At 39.5% G+C, this 22,620-nt stretch overlaps 1 protein-coding gene across 2 annotated transcripts in view; it reads right to left on the bottom strand.

Annotated features, from left to right (window-relative positions):
• Positions 1–22,620, bottom strand: part of LOC122805531 — a 2,823,268-nt gene that overhangs the window by 640,908 nt on the left and 2,159,740 nt on the right. For both annotated transcript variants that reach the window (XM_044075738.1, XM_044075739.1), the window contains one exon: positions 1,695–1,815. In XM_044075738.1, coding sequence (XP_043931673.1) covers positions 1,695–1,815 — 121 coding nt within the window. The remainder of the gene's footprint in view (positions 1–1,694; positions 1,816–22,620) is intronic.

The raw sequence follows: 22,620 nt of genomic DNA, 5'->3' as shown, positions 1-22,620 counted from the left end.
ATTTTTGAGATTTGGCTTGGAAATTTAATTTTCAGAATATATGCCAATTTTGTAGAGGAAACGGGCTTGCTCTTCTTTGAATTTTCATTAAACTTTTCCTTAGCTTTTCATTTACTATAATATATTTTTGGATTCTGTAATGCTTATGTGATCACTTAGTGCAGTATGTTATTCTAATTATCCAGCACTCAAAATGGACTTCCTATTGGCTGCAGAGAGGAAACTGATAGAGATATCCTAACTAAGTAACAAAGGGGTGAAGGTAGAACAAGCAGCTAGTATGAGAGACTATGACAGATTTTTTTTAGCAGTTAAAAAAAACACCTTTATTGAATTATCACTTGTGACACAAGCAAACTTACATTCATATAAAAGTAATCAAACCATATTAACAAGTTCACATTTACAAACATTATACAGCACATATATCGTTATAGACAATATAACCAGACTAACTTACATACAAATGTTCAATTCCTGCCTTCTCTTAAACCTCATTCTTCCTGCCTTTTCTTAAAGCTCATTCTTCCTCCGAAACATTTTGTCTGCATGCATTGTTCCCACAATTTCCATTTTCTTACGTAACTTATTCTCACCCTTTATAAAGATCACATTTCCTGTTCTTCTATCTCTGTTACAAAATTCACTACTTCAGGTATGGTTGGTTGGTTTAGACTTTGATTTCCTTTTTCTAGTAATTTTTTTTTTTTTTTTTTTTTTGGCAGCCACTAGAATTACACTTAACAAGGCCTTACTATATCTAGGCAATTCAGATCCTGTATCCCAGCTCAAAAAAATAATAATTTCCTTAGATACACTCATTTGCATGCTCAGTATTCCTGCCAGAGTACTCTGCAGGGAATTTTTAAAGTCTGTCTAGTTGTTACACTCCAAGAAAGTATGCTTCCAGGTACATCTTTATTCCCTGTTACACCTCCAACATTTGCCATCTACCTCAGGAAAAACTCTCTGGAGTCTCCTTGGGGTATAAAAGTAGCTATACTAACACTTGCAGGCAAAAATCCTAAGTTGTCTAGATTTTGCGGCATATCTGGCAGCCATATATTAGTCTTCCATTGTTTCTTTGTGAATTGCTTATCTAATCTCTATTCCCAATCTTTTCTGACCTCCTCTCATAGATTTCTGTAGTTATTGTGCAATATGTTACAAGCCCTATTAATTATCTCTTTGTTAACAGCAGCTATTGTTCTAGATTCAATTAAAACTGCACCAGTGCAGGCCTTTCATTTGGAATTCCCCTTCCCTGACATGGAAGGCAATCTCTAGCCTGCAGAACAGATGTCTTCTTGGCTTATTCCCATTCTATTACTTTTCCCTCTCTAATTATTTGTTCCCATACCTTGGTTCCTTTGCCAGCTTCCTCCAGTAAATTCCAGCCCCCTCTTGCTTATTCTCTCAACCCCTAACTGCAGTCATCCCTATCAGCAGAATCTTTCTTCAGTCCCATGTTGGCTTAGTTTGTAGTATACTTTATGCTACTTTATGAGTATAATATTCTATATGACTCTTTATGAGTACAATATTCTATATGACTATTGTTACTGAAAACTTATTATCAGAGGCACTAGTCATTAACACACAACTTTAGTCACCTTAAAGTAACTTTCTGTCTCACAGTACAAAATGAAGAATAATCACTGCTAAATAAATTAGAGCAGCATAATACTCCATACCTGTTCCCATTAACTGACGGAGCTCACTTTCAACTACAGAAGCACGAGCATCTATCTGTTTTTGCTCATTCTCTAGAGCCTGCAGTTCTCCAAGGACATACTGACTGGTATCTCGAAACTTCTGAAAAACAAATATATGCACATACAGAAAAACATAAGCATTATTTACTTGCTATTATGAAATGTTCAATGGAATTTATATTTGCCAACTCACTGCATTTATATTACGTTACAATATATCTAAAATATTCTTCAACAGAAAGAATAACTCATCAAAATTTAACACACTCTACATCAGTATTAAAATATCAAAAATAAACACAAAGATACCGAGTAAGAATATATATTATACTTCTGTAGGATGTTTTCAACATATGATAATGGAAGAAGATGGAATGATCTTAAATTTGTTCAAGGCTTAGAACTCATCTTAATTTTTTTCTCCTACCACACATAATCTTTGAATTATTGCTCCTTTACATATCAGCAGTCTCTGCCAGCTAGGCAACATTAAATTAACAGTGCTGCTACCCTACTTGCTGTCATATATTCTGTTCTGCCCAGTAAGTACTTTCAAGAGCATCCCCCAAACCCAAGAACCACAAGACAGCAGGAAGGATTAAGTTCAGTAACACAAATATGCTCTGAGAAGGTAACTAGTACACCTTAATTTAAACAGTCAAGTGATAAGCTTCCCATGTTCTCCTTCTACCTCTTCAGCATTGCATGGATACAAGCAAATATGTGCCTGTAAATCAGAAGCATTATGAATTATACATATGAGTGACTATATGCCCTGTCAAACCATTTATTTTTATTTATTTGATTTTTTAATTTTCATAAACATGAATGTGGATTAAACAGTGTTTGGGGAGACCCAACTCAAGTATCTGGACACATTTGGGGATGTTCTGTAGTACACACCCCAGATAATAACCCAGGTGGTCACTCTGCAGAGTTCTGCACAATATGATGAACCCCCAAATAGCTGATGACAAGCTCCACCATTTTATTCTTCATTCAAAAGCTTAGGTGCATGACATCTGCTGTATCTGTGCAACTTTTGGAAGTTCCTTCAGCCAATAAGAACACTGTAACTGTAACACAGAATGAAAGTAGCTTACAGGCATCTGTCTGGGGAGAGCAGAAGACCTACATAATGCTATCCCTGCTTAGGTGTTATGATGTTCACCTGTATGGACCAAGGGGAAGTCTGCTAAACTGGGAGAATCTGACTACTGCTCCACTATAATGAAGTGCGGGTGGCATGAAGAAGGTCCAGTTTCCTATGGCACTGGTTGCAGCAGGTTGCAAACAAGCTACCACTTTGATCCAGCAAGTGCAGTGCTAATAAGCATGTCACAGTGATTTACATGGTAGAAATTAAAGAAGTTTTGGGGAATTCTGAGTGAGGTGCAGCTGTTGACACATACATATATATGTATGTGGCATACTACTGTGTTGGATCTAGGGTGCTGACTTGTGCTTTCATATGGCACTTATACACATGGATGTTAGACCACGAGGGTCCACAGTCTGGGGCCTACAAGCATATTGAGATATTTCATACACTACTTACTTGGATAGCAATTTTACACTAACATGTGAGGTATGCTTTTGTGTAATTATTTTGTTTGTTTACTTATGAATATGTACTTGGAGGCATATTGTGTTACTATGATTACTGCTGATAGTCTTTTCAGTTAAAACTGTATGCAGAGTTTCCACTCAGCCCATGAGTTAAGAACAAAGCATCTTTCAAACATCAGAAGGATGTTGCACTTAATGAATGGGAAGAAAGAAACAATAACAGTGGTATTTACAGTATTACATATATTATGCAGGGTGGTATGTCTAGAACTGCAATGACTGAGATTACTTAGTGCAAATACACCTCAGTGATTTGCCTGAAAACTAAAAATATTGACAGGGAAAGAGAATACATATGAGCAAATGTTGGGAATGTTCTGCAGTTCACTGACAGTCAACAGCTATGCATTAATGCTGCTGTATACAATATATTTTAATTTTATGCAGACAGTACAGGGATGCTCGTGGTTTTGCACATATGTAGAGTTATGTTAACAAATGCTTTGCTGAATGTATACTGATGGTCCACCATTTTGATGTGTGTATGGACTTATCTAGGTGTGTTGCACTTTTGCAAACAGTACTTGTGAAATATGGTCAATACCAGCATGTGCTGCATCCCCACGATCTGTGGTAATTTCTTCATATCTAACTGCATATCTGCAAAATGGAACATGACTTGTAATGTGTGGCCATGCTGTGTTCTGACTGTCATATATGCATGCTTTTTTAGGTAAGAGAAGCCATAATGTTTGTGTGTGTGTGAACTGGCAACTTTGCTGTGTAATACAGAGTGATGTGTTCAGTAAGTGCACTAGAAATGAGTATCTGTAGGATGATTGTGTTGACGTTTGTGTGCATACTTAGCTTTTCTGTACTTTCTTCATTGCAGGCCAAGTAAAGTACCTGTCCCACAGGGTAACATACCACTGGAAGCTGTGATAGCTGATGTGTCAGAGGGATATGCCAATCTATTGCAGGGTACGGTTCATGTCCTGTGGTTGTTTCCCATGTGTCAATATACTTTTCTGTTATTCAGATGTTTACACTAAGACTGGTTGGCCCAGGAGGGAGAGGACAACACACACATGGTCAGCACTAGTGAATTACTAGAGGGATGACCAGCCCCAAGGGATGTTAAGGGATGCCTATCCATAGGATGAGTTGCCTTGCAGGACCCTGTGGTGCAGGTGGGTACAGTCAACATTCGTTGTTAGTCACCCATTGTGCTGGTGGATGGTTTTGCTTAGCTGCTGATCATCAGCCTGTGGCATTTAATATGGGCCATCATGAGACTTGTGTGACAACTGAGGAAGCACTGGAAACTGACATGAACCATTAAGAGGACTGTGAAAGCATTGGTAGCACTTGCCCCGACCAACAAAATGAGTGAGGTAGGTTGCTTTTTAACATCTGACACAGATGTTACTGCCAGTGTTGCACCTGCATACATTGTAGACTGGTGCTTCTGCTGTTTCCCTAAGGCTAACAGCCAGCTGTAAAACCTGCTCTTATATACATCTGTACTGGATCTGGGCATGTTACTAACATGGCTGCCTACCGTGTTAACACTAACGACAAGATATTTCTAATTAGCAGTGCATATGAGCACTGATTTGTGCTGTAAATATGAATTTTATTCATGCATAAACAATTGCTGGGGTGTCTTCTGTACGGAGTCTGCATGTCCTCCCTGTGGTCGCGTGGGTTTCCTCCGGGTGCTCCGGTTTCCTCCCACATCCCAAAGACATGCTGTAGGTGGATTGGACACTCTAAATTGGCCCTAGGTGTGAGTGTGTGCCTTCTGTGGAAGGTTGGGCACCAGGCTGGCAACTCGACACCGTAAAACTCCACTGCCAATCATGAGCGGACAGGTGATCTGCTGTGGCAACCCCTAACCGGGAAAAGCCGAAAGAAAAAGAAGAAGATTCATGCATAAACAATTATCTTTGCTTGAGTACTCCAAATGACCTTTGTCCACTAGACTGGGTATATACACATATTCAAATTCCATACTGTTTGCCTCATCTACCTTGGCATGTTTGCATTTTGCAGGTATGGTCAATGCAATCCTTCCTTTCTACTCTGTTACATTCTTCTGTTGCACTCATTCCTCAATTTGTTTTCCAGCTTGTCTCCCTTCTTTGTTGCATACTTTGCCTATATGTTTGCCTTCTTTGTTGATTCTTCCAGTTGTGTCAGTACTGTTCTTATTTATTTTGTTTGGTGTGACTGTCTGACCCATCTGTCTGCTTATCTGGTTGTATTTCCTATGTACTATATAAATAATTTTTCCTGCCCCTTCCATTACTTCTTAATAAAAAAGTAATCTCGTAATAAAACACACACACACACACACACACACACACACACACACACATACACACACAAATATGCACTTCTGGGAACAATTTCCTTTGGATTGTCCCATTCTACCATTCTACTCTGGCATGTGTTCTTGATCCCCCCAACATACCCCTATTCCTACCAACCCCACAGTGAAGCCATGCACCACACACTGTTTTCACTCGATGAGTGCCCAGCAACACCACATTATTATTTCAAGCCTGTAGCACTGTTGGGTTATACTGCCCTGGCTGGTGTGTACTTCAGCTAATTTTGATACACAAAATCAGAATGCACAATAATCAGTATGACAGAGGAGTTGAGTTACACCCAAGGGATCAAACAGCAAGATATTGGGAGCTCCTTTCTAAGACTTCAAAATATGCAGGTGGGATGGAATTCCTGAACAGGATTTTTTACCTTCTGCAGCGGCATGTGAATATGCAGTCTACAGTCTGGCAGAACTGGATCAAGGAAGACATCTGGTACAGTATACTCTCAGTTAACCGGAACTCAAGCAACCTGCACTCTAGCAATCAGAAAAAAAGCATTGAAGAAATACAGAACAATTTTCAAGCATTGCACTTTCTGCCCCCCACCCCCGCAGAAACATACCTTATGTTTTTACAGTTTTAGACTTGTAAAAAGGAAGACAGGAATACATTCCCTCTCTCCTCAACCTGAGAACAAGTCTAACCAAACAAACAGTAGAGGGTACAGTATTCTTCACGCTTATTTTTAATAGCAACTCTCAAGCAACCAGAAACTACAGTTATTCGGTATCTACCAGTTCCCATGGGTGCCAGTTAACTGAAAGTTTACTGTATTAGGTGGAATGATGATTAGCAAAAAATGAGACATTTCACACTTTGAAAACAGTGGTGGCAGATCCACATCAATAGTGGTGACAATATCTGCAGTTAAGCTCTCTGATCAATAATGCTGACAATATCTGCAGTTAAGCTCTCTGTATGAAGCCCCAACAAACTTTATATATGACTATATGGAAATCTATATATAACACTGACATGGTTAAGCAACGTCTTTAGGCTATTTATTCATATGCTCTGTCAACAAGGGTTTAGCGTGGGTGGTATCTGATGGCCTTCCTTTAACTAGATAGGCATGACAGAAAAATATGGGAGCTACTCTTTAAAAACACAATGAATTATCATTCTTTTGCAATGGTTAAAATTCAAGGCCTCATCTCTTATTAGCTTTATCAGCCATAAGAGGACACACAGGTGTCAGGGATCTGTGACAAAGCCTAAGGAACTGTGATATTAGCAATAAGACTTGTGCTGGAGATGTGGTTGCCATCTACCTGTTTTTACTGAACTTACATAGTGTCTCAGCTTTTTGTAAACATCCAAAAAATGCAGGTGGTGCTCTTCACCATTTTGATAGTATGCAAAAAATACTGGCAACTGAATGGATGGATTAAAGGTCATTGCTAAAATTATCTTGCGCTTGGAAGATTTTGTAATGCACTATTTTTTTACAAGTATTAAAATGTGTAAGCCTAGGCACTGTACATAAAATCAGTCATGACAAAATATTGCACTGTAGTCTTTTGGTTCGCCTACCATAAGTAGACTTATTCAGGAATTTTGGAGATATAACCTCTATAATTCTGCTACCGTGACAGGTCAATTAGAACTCTCTCTGTGTGAAAACAGAAACTTTGGAAAGCAGCCAGCAAAATCCATTTATTTGGGTAAAATTCGATTAGTGGTTCATCGTGATACTGCCTGGATGTCAACAATGAAGAAATCTGGGGAAAATAAGAGAAATCAACTACAAAAGGAGAAGAAGAAAAAAAAAACTAGGGGGAAAAGCCTTGTATTTGTTAGCAAAAAGCATAACAGGTTTCAGCCTCAGTACAGGAGATGGCTTGTTTAAAATAAGTGAGACAATAGAGAAATACATACGGTCAAATGACAAAAGGCTGGAAAGAATAAAAGAATAAAAGAAGTTTTAAGTAGCTATTCAGATTAGCTGATAAAACTGCAGAAATGTAATGATGAAATGAATGAAATAATGACTGAATATGACACTTATCTAGAAGTGTTTCAAAAATAGTAGTGCTAGAAGAGAGAGCACATAGAGAAAACCTGAGATTTTCTGCTGTACTAGGGAAACTGGTTAGAAGAGAATATATTAATTTTGCAAGTTTGTAAAAGTACAAATAAGTAACTGGACTGGTATTCCATGGCAGGATTTCTTAACAGGAAGCACACATCATGTCTGTGCTCCAACTTTGGCTATAAGAAAGAAGCCAAACCCTACAGTAGCAAATAAGAAGTCATATTAGCAAAAGGATCTGCTCCTGACAAAACTATGGTAGAAGGATAAAGGATTATCAACTGGGGACACCAGTATATTCATGGAAAACAATTACTCACTTTACTCCAGGCAAAAGGGAACCAAGTTTATTCTTGCAATCAGTGGGTATCAAAGGGCAGGTATGAGATTCAAGTTGTTATAAATAAAGTATCTTCAGAGTATTTTTTTTTTCAGAAGGAGCAGAGACATTTTTGGATGAAGAGCAGGTGAAGGGAGAAATAAGTTTATTTGGCAAAATGTGAGCCAGCAAGTTGAAGAGAATTCTGTTTCTGATAATGACACAACCTACAGACAGAACTTGCCAATAAAAAAATTTACAGTGTTTCAAAGAAAGAATGCTTGAGCAACAGAAAAAAGCTCAGGTACTGAGGTGAAAAAAAAGAGTAACTTGAACTTGAAACAGAGACTGCTGTTGGGGAAGTCAAGATGATGAAGAAGAAAGCCAGCAAGACCGTGAATGCAGGAAATAAATGGATAAACTGTAAGATGTCATTTCCACAGGATGCAGTTTGGACATGAGAAATGTGTTTCTCAAAGAAATGGGGGGAAAAAAATGAAAGAAAAGACTGGAAGCATTTGGACTTTTAAATTGGCATGAAGACTTTAAAGTATAATTCCCACTTTGTCATTAATGTTTAGAATAATATTGATGGAACTGAAGTTCCAACTGTAATAAAAAATTTAAAAAATTAAGCTGAATTCACTAAGGGACTGCAACGTGGACACAGAGGTGTACATGACATGGTACCTTTCTACAATTCAGCACCACTCTTACACAGTGCTGAACAGTCCTCCAACATAAAGACCTGCAGCACTACAATGAACTGGCCCTATGACCATGCTGAATGATAATGAGGTATTCCAGGGGGAGATGCTAATTAGTCATGTGATCTCTCCCCAGAACCACTTCCAGGAAGACATTTATATGGCTGAGTGATTCAAGAAAATGCTTGGCCATGTAGATCAGCATAGTCAAACATACCACGTCAAAATAGCTGGCCATGTTCAACCACCAAACATGAACATGGTGGGAGGGAGGGACTATAAGACACTAGGGCTTACTTTTAAAGTACCCTAATGACACCAACAACAAAAGGGGGTCAGGGAGAGGGGGCTACACAACACACCAGTGATTCATCTTTAAAGTGCTTACAGGCACCAACATTACTACTGGGACAGGGGGAGGGGGAGGAAGGATACACTACACACAAGGGATTCATCTTTAAAGTGCAGTACTGGCACCAACACTACTATGGAAACCAGCAGGTGGGGGGACAGCACTAGAAACTAACAAATACTCCTTAAAGTACCCTAAGGCACAGACATTATAATGCAGATCAGAAGGATTGGGGAATCCACTGGATACCAAGGCTTACACTTTAAAGTGCCATAATGGCAACAACTGGAGTACACGGATCAGAGGTACGGGAAACCACTTGACACCACAGAATACATTTTAAAGTGCCATAATGATACCAACGGTAGTACAGGGATTGGGGGGAACTACCAGACACCAGAGATTACTTTGTAAAGTGATGTAACAACAATGACTTCAGAAAAGGAATCAGGGGGTAGGAGGAAAGCACAGATTTGAAAGTAACCTTAACATAAAAGTAAATGATTGATCACTGCTGCAGTAGCCTTAGCTATAAGTTATATCCTACAAAAAATATAACAGCCAGTCAGCTTCCAGTACTTCAGGGCACATTCTATTTGCCCAAACCATTAGTCAGCTCAAGCTGAGCTGACTAAAAAAAGAGATCTGGGCGCTAGGGCCTTCAGAGCTCTAATATCAACAGGAATGGAGAGGAAAGCTGAGCCCTGAGATTACAACTAACAGAAAAAATAAGGGTGGCATAAGCATCACATCAAAAAACAAAGGGGATGGAGGGAGGGAGTAGCTACTGGAACAGTGCTCATTCTGACATCTACTGTTATGCTAAGTTTACTTACAGAACCGTACAATGTTTATCATATTAGTCATTGCTACAACAGCCTTAGCTATATGGGTAAATTACCTTAGATTACTACATTTGAGAGGTGAAAGGGGGAACAGTTCAGAAGCCCCTGGAGAATGGTCTTAGCAAAGCCTGATCTACACTAGATACACTAGAGAAGGAATCAAGCTTATAATGTCTGTAAATGTATGTAGAGAGGACCAAGTTGCTTCTTCACAAATACTGCTAGAATTCAATCCTTTCCAAAAAGACACAGATGAAGAAAAGCCCCTTTCAGCATGGGTCTTGACCCTTCCTGGTATTTTGCTGTGGTAAGTGCAGCCAGAGACAACCATTTGGAAATAGTTTGTTTTGACACATGTTGTCCCTTCTTATCTTCACAAAAAATTAGCAACTGATCCAAAGATCTGAAAGATTTAGTTCTGTCAAGATAGTATCATAATTCTCTGTGGACATCCAAGGTATGGAGTATCCTTTCTCCATAGTTTTTAGGTTCAGGAAACAAAGCAGGGAGATGGATAAATTGGCTTATGTAAACTCAGATACACACACTGCTTTACGCATAAAAGAATGATTATTTCTGAAAGAAACCCTATCTTTGTGGAAAAACAGATAGGGTTGACTAACGATAAGAGCTTGCAATTTTGACACTCTTCTTACAGAGGACACAGCAATCAGTAAAACAGTTTACTGTGTTAAGAACCTCAAGTCAGCCAGATTAACTGGTTCAAATGGAGTAAATGTTAACTGCTCTAACACAAAATTAAGATCCCAAGGAGGGGTCAATGGTTTTGTTGGAGGCCTCTTATGCAATTAAAAACATTCTGACATGAGAATGCATTGAAAGAGAAGGATCCATGAGCAGGCATGCTGAAATGGCTGACAAATGAACCTTGATGGAGGAGTAAGACAGGCTGTGGGACAAACACCATAAAACTAGAGAACAACTAGCCCTGAATGGGTGCTGGTTATGTTGTTGGCACAAACTAGAAAAAGTTTGCTAATATTTTATTTTCCAGTAGCATTCTTTCTTGCCTCCATTGGTACCTCATGCACAGCTTCAGTAAACTGGTGCCTAAATGGAGTTAAGTCCCTATCATCCAGGCAGCCAGCTGAAGCTGATTAGGGTTGGGGTGTATCAAACACCCCTGATCTTGTGTGAGTAGACCCATTCTATGAGGAGGCTTGTGGTGATTGCCCCCGGCCTTTTCCAAAAGAAGGGAAAACCACTGTTTCCTAAGACAGAAGGGAGTCACCAAAATGACTTGGAGGCTTCCTTCTGAATCTTAAGAAGTACCCTGGATATCACTGAAAAGGCTGGAAAAGAATACAAGAACATTTGTGTCCAAGGAAAGGAAAAGGCTTTTGCTTCTTGTAGATTCATGGAGCAGAATTTTGCTACCTGATTGTTCAGACAGGAATCAAATAGGTCTACATGAGAAACTTCCCACAGATGGATCAATTCATAGAAGACCTCCTGATCTCGTTTTCTTTCAAGAGGGTCTGCCCTTGTCCTGCTCAGCTTGTCTGATACACAATTTTGCTCTGACTGAATGTAAGATGTCTGCAAAGTGAGACTGTGCAGTGAAGTTATACCTCAAGCTAACATGGCTAGTCTTCAAAAGGGGTGTGACATGGTTCCCCCTTGTTTGTTGATATATCTCATAACTGTGGTATTGTCTGCAACAATTTTAAGAGGTCCAGGGGACCAAAGATGACTAAGAGAATTGAGTGCCTTGATCAGGGCAAGAATTTATTTTATATTTATGTGCTTGTGCCTGTCCTTGGTGTCCCACATACCTTACACATTTATTCCTTCTGAAAATGTTCCCCAAGCAAATTCTGAGGTGTCTATGGTGACTTGACTGCTTTGCAGCAGGGAGGGAGAAGGGGCAGACCTGGCTTTAGTGAAATTTGCTGTCTCCATCAAGTGATTTTTCTTCTGTCAAACCCCACCAGAAGGCAAAGAATGCTGATGCTCTTCTCGGGATACAAAATTAATGAAGATAAAACAAAGGCATAAGCTGTAATTTATGTTCCCACATACAAATTGGTTCAACGATACCCATACTTATGGGAACATGATACAATGACATACTTAAAAGTATGGGTTAAAAAGGATTCTGTTATGGCAGTTATGGATATGTGGGAAGAAACTAAACAACAAAAGATAGAACAAAAACTGAGAAACTGGAAGGTCTGTTTTATGGACATTAATAGCAAGATACAAGCAGTGAAAATGTTTTTAGTCCCTTTAGTTTTATACACAGGTCAGGCATATTTTTATCAACCACAGGAGAAGTTGTGGATAGCAATTAATAAAGAGTTGAATGATTTTATCTGGGAGGGGAAGAGGTCAAGAGTGAGTCAAGTGGGATAAGTTAATCCTTCAATAGAATAAAGTGGTTTGGGACTACCTGATTTGAAGGGATATTTCAGAGCTACATAGTTAAGGTTCCTATACATAGCACAAGCAGAAAGCTATAATTCAAAGTGGAAAAGGAAGACAATGAAACAGGCAGGAAGCTCAATAAATAAGGAGAAACTGGGATTTTGTAGATCCTTAATGAGAATAAAACAGTCATATAGAATATTATATTCATAAAGTAGCAGAAGTATTCTAAGAACTAAAACAACACAATTGTGGAGAAATGAGATTCCGCCAATAAGGATGACTGGAATTATAGGTACAGAGAATAGGCAGGAGAGGTCTAGAATTTACTGGAGAAAGCTAGAAAAGGAACCAAGATAATGGGAGCAAATAATTAGAGTAAAAGGTAATACAATAGGAAGAGGCCAAGAATACATTCGGACTGCAGGTTAGAGACTGCTTTCCCTATCAAGGATTGATATCAGAGTACAGGCAAAGAGAAATGAATAGGGGATCCTAAGTGAAAGACCAGCACTGGTACAGTTTTTAGTTGAATCTAGAACAGAAGCTGCCGTTAAAAATGGATAACTTATATGGCATATAAAATGTTGCACAATAACTACAAGAATCAATCAGAGGAGGTTAGAAAGGATTGGGAAGACAGACTGGATAAACAATTCGCTCAGAAACATGGGAGATATATGTATGTTCCCAAATATGCAATAAAGTCTGGAAGATTTAGAATTTTTCTTGGAAGTGTTTGCATAGGTATTTTTATATCCTACGCAAATTCCAAAGAATTTTTCCTCAGGAGTTTTGCAAATGTTGGAGGTGTGATGGAGAAGAGGTAATTGAGAATGTGTTTTGGGAGCCTAATGAGTTGGCAGACTTTAAACATTCCCTGCAGATTACTCTGTCAGAAATACTGGGTGAACAAACTGGCATAACTAAGGAAATTATTCTTTTCTGAGCTGTGGTACAGGATCTAAATTGCCTAGACATAATAAGGCCCTACTGAGTTTAATTCTGGTGGCTGCCAAAAAAAGCAATTACTAGAAATGGAAATCAAAGTCTAAACCAACAGTACTGAAAGTAGTGACTATAGTAACCAGAGATAAAAGATCTGGAAGTGGGAACTTTAGAAAAGGAAAAGAGCAAATTATATAGGAAAAAAAATGGGAATTGTGGGAACAATACATGCATAATGTTTTGCATGAGGAATGAGGTTTTAGGGAAGGCAGGAATTCAATGAGCTATATAATGTTCGATTGACAATAATTGTATGAAAGGTTATATGTGATGTGCAATGTTTGCAACTGAAAATATGTCAATATGGCTTGTTTTCATTTATACAAATGTATAATTGCCTATGTCATAAGTGATAACTCAATAATGATGTTTTCTGTTAAAAAAAAGAACACCGGTGCTGGCACCTAGAGATTTCAAATACCACTGTACCTTTCTCATGCTGAGCCTTGCTAGGAATCACAAATGCCATCAAGCCCAAATCCTAACGTATTCCCTTGCAGTGACCGAAGTCTGAGTGGAAAACATTATAAATAGATCTCAATATAGATCTTTTTTTTTTTTTGTGGTAGAAAAGCTCTTTGAACTGAGATGCCTAGCTTACACCCCACAAACACAATCCTGTGTGAAGGAGTAAAAAAAATGGCTTTTGAATGTTCTCTTGGAATCCCAGCATGTGTAAGAGATTTGTCATCTAATTGACAAATCCCTGACTCTTTGAAAAAGACTCTTCAAAGATAAGCAAGTCATCTTATATGGAAAAATGTGGATGCTCTGTAGCCTCCAATGAGCTAGAAGTGGACCTTAGATGCTTTGTGAACACTCTCGGTGCAGTGGATAGTCTGAAAGGTTAAGCACAGAACTGACAGTATGATCCAGACTCACAAAATCTTAACAAACTCCTGAAGTATGGATGAATATGGATGTGATGATAAACATCTTTTAAATCTAGTTTTACCAAGAAACTTAATTGAAGAAGAAGATGTAACAGGTTATGAAGAGACAGCATTTTGAACTTAGGCACTAACACGAACAGGATTAAGAAAGAAAGATCTAGAACTGGTCTCTAGGCAGCACTAAAGCATCCATGAATAAAAACTTTTTCCAACCTGGCAAGGAGGAAATGTTTTTTTTTTTTTCCTTTTTGTGGTTGGAAGAGGAACTGACCATGTGTCCAGTAGTTTGTTCCATGGTCAAACTAAAAATGGTACCTCTTTCCTAGGGAAAGCAAGCAGCAAGAGCAGGGAATATTTTCAAGCTTTTAAAAGTAATTTTTTCACGTAAAAACAAAATTAAAAAAAAACACTTTAAAACACTTTGTCAGTCTCAAAAGTAAAATGAACACAATTTCTCCACAGAAAAAAAAAATTCATTTTCAGTTACTTTAAACAACTTTTGAACTTGAAAGGAAAAAGTGTGCTCCTATTTAAAAATACAGTTAAGTCTTATGACAGTCCATTAAAACACAAACACCTACTTTAAAAATAATGGGTCTATATCAGAAGCTCGGACTTTCAAAAGTTCGAGTCTCATATGGTCAACACCATATGAGCGAACATTTGAAAGCTCAAAGGTTTCAACAGAGATCGCCGTATGGAATATTTCCCTTTACTTCACTGTACTGTGATCTCAGAGTTGGTATATTTAAGTAGCGGGGTTGTGGGGGCCACCCTGCTCAGAGCATTCAGCTACTTTTTTTTTTGTTTTTGTTTATTTTTATTATATGTTCGATGTTTTAAAACTTCGCTCATATGGTGTCAATCATATGAACATCGAAGTTTTAAAACTTCGAGCATGTAATATAGACCCAAAAATAATTGCCCTAAAGAGGAAAGGACTATAAAACTAACAGTTTTTTTTAATGTGGGAGGTTTTTCCCCAAAGGAAACTTATTTGCCCACAAAGTTCATAGGTACATGAGTAGTTCATAGGTTAGTACTAAGCTAACTGCCCTTGTGAGCCATTTTAAGCCTAGCCAATTATCCCTTGTGAGACTCAAACCATGCACCTTGCGTTTGTAAGGCAAACACCTTAACCATTAGGCCACCCTTCCAACCCCCTCAAGGTGCCAAGAGGGAGCAGCACAAGCTGACTACCAATCTTGGAAAGCCCGCAGAGGAGTGCTCTCTTTGATGGCAGGAAAGCTCTGCAGGGCTTGGTGCCCAAACCTGCCATTTCAGTCAGCTCATATCAAAGTGACTGACAGTTTGGGTGTTTGGAAGGTGCCCCTATGCTTTGGAAGCTGGCCATCTATTATATCCTTAACAGGATATAACCTATATAGCTAAGACTACTACAGCAGTGATCAATATGATGAACATATGGAGTTCACATTATACAATGGAATTATTTTAAAAAGGTACATCTTTTCAGTATAATAACACTGTTTAAGAGCACTATATGATGACAAGGTGATGAACAGTTCATGACGGGCCTTTAGCCTGTTCATTTATTTTACATCCTCATGATCAAACAGTGTTAATTAAAAGTTATGTACTTACCATAACTAGGCATCTGTGTTGTCCATTTTCATTCTTCCTCAAAGTATGGGTTTGGATCTGACCCTTGGATCCAATTTGACCACATATATAAGACTTCAGATCCAGTTCTCAAGCTCCACCCTCTACCCATAATGACCTATATCATCCCCATTGATTCAGATCAAGTTTGTTGTCATATATCCCTATAGTTACATGGATGCAGGCATAACTTGATAGAAAAGGCAGGGCTCAAACCCGGAACTGTAGGTTCCCAATACAGTCCAAAAGTCTCTCCAGAAGAAAGGGTGGGAGATGGATGGGAGGGAATTTGAGGAAGAATGAAAATGGACAACACAGGTGCCTAGTAAAGGTAAATACATAACTTTTAAATCTGATATTGCCCTTTTCATTCTTCCTCAACATGTGGGATATAATCCCCTGTTACACTGATCTTAGGTGGCCTTAATGAAAGGTTATTCTGCAGTACCGCCGAACCAAAGGTGGCTCTGTTTCTAGAAACAATATCTAATTTGTAGTGAGTAACAAAGGTATGAGCATTGGACCATGCAGCTGCAGTGCAAACATTGTCAATAGACGTTCTTGACCAAAAAGCAGATGAGGTAGCCATGGATCTGGTTGAATGAGCCTTGGGAGGTATAGATAATGTCATGCCCTTCTGAGAATAAATCCAAGAAATACAGTCTGTTATCCATTTAGCTGGAGTAATTTTAGAGACCAGACAACCTATCTATTTTGGTGAAAAAGAAACAAAGAATTGATCTGATTTTCTAATTTGTTTTTTCCTGTGAAGATAAAAATGTAGTTGTCTGTGCACATCAAGGAGATGCAGCATGTCTTCTCCTTTATTCAAAAAATTTGGAAAGAAAACTGGTAACTGAATGGATTGGTTAATGTTATTTTCAGAAGCCACTTTAGGTAAAGGAAATGGGTTAGTCCATAAGAAAACCCTATCCTTATGCAAAATGATGCAAGGAGTTTTTGAAAAAAGAGCATGGAGTTCAAATATTCTCTTTGCAGAAGTAATGGCTACTAAGAAAACTGTTTTCCATGACAGGAATTTCAAACTGGATTTTGTTGAAGGTTCAAAATGTTTCTACATTAGACCTTGTAACACAACTGTCAGATTCTAAGGTGGTGAGGGATCCTTTACTGGAGGCCTGACAAGAAAAATACCTTTCAGGAAAGCTTTGTATAATTTAGATGAAACCAGGAAAAAATGTCTGTTCTGCAAGTGAAAAATTAGAAACTGCTGCCAGTTGAAGTTTAATTGTAGAGAAACTAGCTCCTTCTTCAAAACGAGTTGTCAAAAACTGGAGAATGGCAAAGACTGGGGCAGAGAAAGGGTCAGTTCCCTTATTCAAAGTCCAAGGGGAGAATCTTTTCCTTTTGTATCCTTTTCAGTAGATTCTTTTTAAGAAGCCAAAATAATGTCACGTACAGAGGAAGACAGTCTGGGCTGTCTAATTATTACCGGAAGTGGAGAAACCATGTGGTTAGTTTGAGGGACTGTATACTGGGATGTTGAATCCCTGAGGGATAAGAAAGGAGATCCAGAGTTGGCTTCAGTATGAATGGAGGATAACGAAGGTGAGACCACATGAAGGGGAACCATACTTGTTGACACCAGAAAGGGGGGGTAAGGATTACTGAGCTCTTCAGCTGACTTGGTTTCTGTAAAAATTTGGGAATCAAGGGAAGAAGAGGGTAAGCATAAAGGATACCTGAGGGCCAAGTGTGGACTACAGCATCTCTTGGTGACTCCCCTGAGGGGGATAAGAGCAAAGTACCTGCTGAACTTGTTGTTGTGGAAACTGGCAAACAGGTTGCAGCAAGGTTGGCCCCAAGACGGAAGGCCATCTCCGTTACAGACTGATAGAGAAATCACTTGTGAGGCATCAAAATGGACCTGCTTAGTCTGTCCACTAGTAAGTTGGTTTTCTCCGGAATATGCATCACAATAAGAAAGCAGTCTGATGAGATTGCCCATTCCCACACTCTTATGGCCTCTCTGCAAAGGAGTAAGATTGAGTTCCTCCATGTTTATTGATGTACCAGACTACAGACATGTTGTTGTTTTGAATAGCTATAGTCCCTAAGGGGAGAGCATCTTGAAAATCCTGCAAAGCAAATAGGACTGCTCTCATCTCTAGAACACTGGCATGAAAATTGGTCTCTTGGGGGGAACCAAATGCCTTGGACTGTTCTTCCCAAGAAATGTCTACAACCCTAGTTGAGAAGCATTTGTGGTCATTGGGGTCATTGGGGTTGGCAGAACAAAAGGTCTGCCTAGATGAAGATCACTGGATTAGATCCACCAGTGTATGTAAATTGGAGTAAGCTTGATTGGAAACGATAAGGGTTGATGCAGAATGGACCACTGTACAGCTACAGTCCACTTGAAAACATGAATAAAGAAATGTGCTGAAGGAAGTAATACTATGGCTGCTGCCATGGAAATTAGTGCTTGAAGTACTGACCTTGCCGAAGGAGATGGACAGGAAAGGAGAAGATGAATCTATCTTCTGATAGTGGCAATAAGATGAGAAGGTAGAGTTGCTACTTGTGTTGTGACATCTAGAAATGAACCAATGAACTCCAGGCTCTGGACTGGTGACAGGTTTGACATAGCATAATTTATTGTTATACCAAATGATTTGCAAATCTGGAGCAAACCGACCCTGACACACAGAAGATGTTTGGAGAGGGCGGTGAGGAGCCATTTGACTAGATATGGAAACACATGGAATCCTTTGAGTCCCAAATGAGCTGCCACCACTACCATGCATTTGGTAAACACCTTGGAGGCTTTGGTGAGTCCAAAGGAAAGGGCTCTGAATGGGTAATGACTAGCTTCCAGCTGAAAGCATAAATATTGTCTGGATCAGTTGTCTATTTTGATATGATAATACCCATCCTGAAGATCTAATGAGCACATCTAATCGTCATTGTGAAGAAAAGATAGGATGGACTGTATCACAGCCATTCACAACTTTGCTTTCTTCACTTACTGATTCAAATTGCTTGGATCCAAAATAGGTCTGAAGTCCCCTGTTTTCTTTGGAACTAAAAAGAAGCGTGAATAAGTTCTGAATCCTTTTCGATGACTCATTTTTTTAGCAGCTTTTGGATTTCTTGTACTGCTGGCTTCCTTTGACTACGTGGAAGATTGGAAAGTTTCTTCCTTTTGCGGAATGGAATAAGGAAAAATGACACTGTATGTAATAACCTCGGGTCTATATTACATTATCGAATGCTGGCAATGTCGAACACTACAACACCGACACATAATGCGTGAACGACGGTAACGACGAACATACAAAATGAAATGTCGAAGTGTGATGGTTGGCCCATCTGCGGTATAGCTCCGTAAGGTGAGTGTGCGATATTTATGGACCTTAGGGTTAGGGTGCGGGTTAAGGTAAGTGCATAGATAGTAATGTATGTAAGGTTTAGTGTAGTGTTAGAAGTAGGGTTTGGTTTGTGTATGTACATGTTTTATTTATTATGTTTGGGTATGTAGTATGTAGTGCGTGGTGGTGTTGGCCGACTATGATGGAAAATTTGCGGTTTAGGGGGTTCGACGTGTTTGTGGTTCGGCCTTTGTGTGTCAATGTTGTGGTGTTCGACATTACCAGCATTCGATAATGTAATATAGACCCAATAACCTCTGGATATTATGCTTAGCACCCATGAATCTTGTGTTATACTTTCTCAGGCATCTGGGTGCAAGGACAATCAACCCCCAACTGCCTCCAGAGTTGAACAGTCAGGTAGCACTTCAGGAGCACTGAAAGGGCCTGTTTGGAAAAGAATTCCTGAAGCCCTGAATTTGCGGACTTCCTCTGCTTCTAGGGCGACATATTCCATTAGAATTTCCTCCTCTGCCTCTGGAGGAATTATCACCATGTGGATCTTGGAAAGTTCCCTGAGATTTTCAGAACCACATTTTCTTTCCACCTCTCTGATTCCTGGAAAAGGTTCACTGAGGGCTAGAAAACTTGATTCTCATGGCAGACAGAGTCTTTCCATCTTGTTCACTATGGGTAAACATCTATTTTTCTCATGGCTCAAACAAGAAAGTGTCATTGAATGGGACATTCATAAAGGACAAATTATGGACTCCACAAAGTTGCATAGCCACATCATCCAGGCATGTCTCCTAAGGGTAATGGCAGAAGCAGCTACTTGTGAGGTCCCTTCAGCTGTGTGAGAGATCAACCTCATTGAAGCATTTGATATGGGTAATACAGTGGCCAGTTGTGATGATGTTCTTTTGAAACCCTCTGCAGATGTGGACTCTGAGAGAGTATTTGAAGGCTCTTTGGTCAAATCTCTCTGAAGCCTAGTAAAGTTTGCCAGGTAGTTTATTGACCTCAGGACAAAGGTTGCTGAGGCAAATACTCACTTTCTAAGTCTGTCTAATGCTTTAGATTCTTTGTTTGGTGGATGGACAGAAAAGCTCTGTTCTGCTAGTTCTTTATTGGTGGCTGCTACCTCCACCACAGCATCAACTGAGGCTCCTTTTCTCCAGTGGGGTCTATCTGTTGGTGAGGCTAAAAATCGGTCAGGTATTTTGAGAATTGGTTCAATGGTATCCAGTTCCTTCCAAGCCCAGCAGGAAACCAATTCAGTAAGTTCTTCCACCACGAGGACTGACCCAAGATGTAGATGAGCCAGAACCAAAAGCCTCCAAAAATACTGATTCTTCTGGTGAGGGGCTTTCAGAAGAACAGCCACCTTTTTGTGTTAGGATTTCTAAAATATCTCCAATGGAGGTATCATCCACTGGTGATATGGGAGACCCCTCCTTCATTAAAATCAGTATCCTCCATGACAGACTCCATCAGGGGGGTCAATTTGTCTCCTTTTGCACATTCTGTTCTGATGCACCTCCTCTGTGGAGTATTTAGGTGAGGTGTCAGAAGACAAGGTAAGTTCCTCTACCGAAACTTTTTGGACACATATTGGAACTAGCAGTCCCTGTGGAGTAGGGCTGACTGACTCAGAGCTCGAAAGCAAAGAGAGAAAAGGGGTAAGATTTGAAAAATGACAGGGCAGTTCTCTTTGGAAAGAAAAAGCCCTTTCTACTACCTCAAAAGCTGATGAACCCAGAGAAGCTTAGACCTTCCCTCTCGGAGATGAAACTCCCATGGAAAGTAGGTCTCGACCTCTCTCGGATACATGCCTCGAGGGTGGAACTTGATCCAAATTGTCAAGGGCTAAGGCTCTAAGGGGAAAGGACAGATCCAACAGCAAAACCTATCCCCTCAAATCTGACACTGACACTTTGGCTCCAAGGCCCATTCTGATCCAAGGGTATTCGACAGAACTAGCCAAGGATATATTTGGAGTGAAGGAAGAAGCTTTCCTTGGATTTGACACTGGACTTCTCAGGGATTTTGGATCCTGGGACTCTGAAACCACTGGACTGATTGGAGAAGGAGATAAGATGGTTTTAGATGTGGTAGGCATACTCACGTATCCGACAGGGGACACAGCTGGTAAGACCCCCATCTGGATCTGGGCTCTGAGAAATTTGTGCATCATCCTATCCACATCCGCTTCTGATAAGCTTCTGGAGGACTTAGAGGAAGTAGTGGATGGGGGCTTTGAATGCTTCTTTGGAGTCTGAAGCAATTGGGAAGGCAGGGTGGGCAAAATTGACTTTATAGCAAATTCTGAAATAAAACTCTTGCAAGAAGTACGTGGCTTTGGATCTGAGGACCTGGGATCCATGGATGGTACTGCAGGACTTATTGTTATAACTGTAGGAGCCAAAGCCTTAGGATCCAATGGCTACAAATCCAAATGTTGAGTCTTTGGATTTGATGGTGTCAGATATGAAGGTTTTCTGCTTTTTAATGGTGGCTCCAATGAAGACCTGGGGGACTTTGCAGGTGACCGTTTCCTGTGCTCTAGAGGAACAGATTTCCTAGTTTTTTTTGGGGGGGGGTTAAGCCCCTGAAGAAGATGTAGCAGGGAGAAGTCCCCTTAGAATACGTTTGTTACATCCATCTGCCAGGGCTCTTGGGTTAAAGGTGGAGCAGATCTTACAAGCGGTTTCCAAGTGCCAGGCTCCAAGAAAAAACACACCGCACTTCTTGCAGGCATCTGAATGTGTGATTTTTATGTACAAAAGAAGTGCATTTTTTTAAAACCTCTTGGTTTATCTGACATGTTGGATATTCAAAAAGGTAAAACAACAATAAACTACAAGAAAAGTTTTTTTTTAAATGAAAGGATGAGGAAAAAAGGGTTTTAATTACCAGTGATGGTAATCTAAAGAAATACCCTGGTGAGAAAAGGATAAGCAACAGATATACCAACAACGGTAATAAAGATTTAGTACTTGGCAAGAACAGTAGGAAGATGAACGGCGGAAAAGTCCTGCAAGATAATTCAAGCTAAAATAAAGTCATACTACATCCAAAAATTAAATGACTCACAAAATATTTCTAATAATGTTTGAGAGAGTAACCTGCATCTGTTCGAGATGGTGGCAAATGAGATTTGAAGCAATGGGGATGGAGCATTATGGGTACAGGGAGGAGCTCAACAGCTGGAACCAAAGTTTGAAATATGCGGCCAAGTCAGATCCAAGGGTCTGATCTGAACCCATACATTGAGGAAGAATGAAAAAGACAATATCAGATCTTTCCACAGTTTGGAAGATATACAAAAACTTTCACAATTTACCATGCTATATTGCCACAGAATTATTTTTGTTAAACTGCAATATTTGAAAACGTTCACAATTTACCATGCTATATTGCCACAGAATTACTTTT

Source organism: Protopterus annectens, chromosome 6.part1 (assembly GCF_019279795.1).
Source record: "Protopterus annectens isolate FY-2018-M chromosome 6.part1, PAN1.0, whole genome shotgun sequence".
NCBI lineage: Eukaryota > Metazoa > Chordata > Ceratodontiformes > Protopteridae > Protopterus > Protopterus annectens.
The sequence above is the reverse complement of the archived record's forward strand: the minus strand, read 5'-3'. Positions and strand labels throughout refer to the sequence as shown.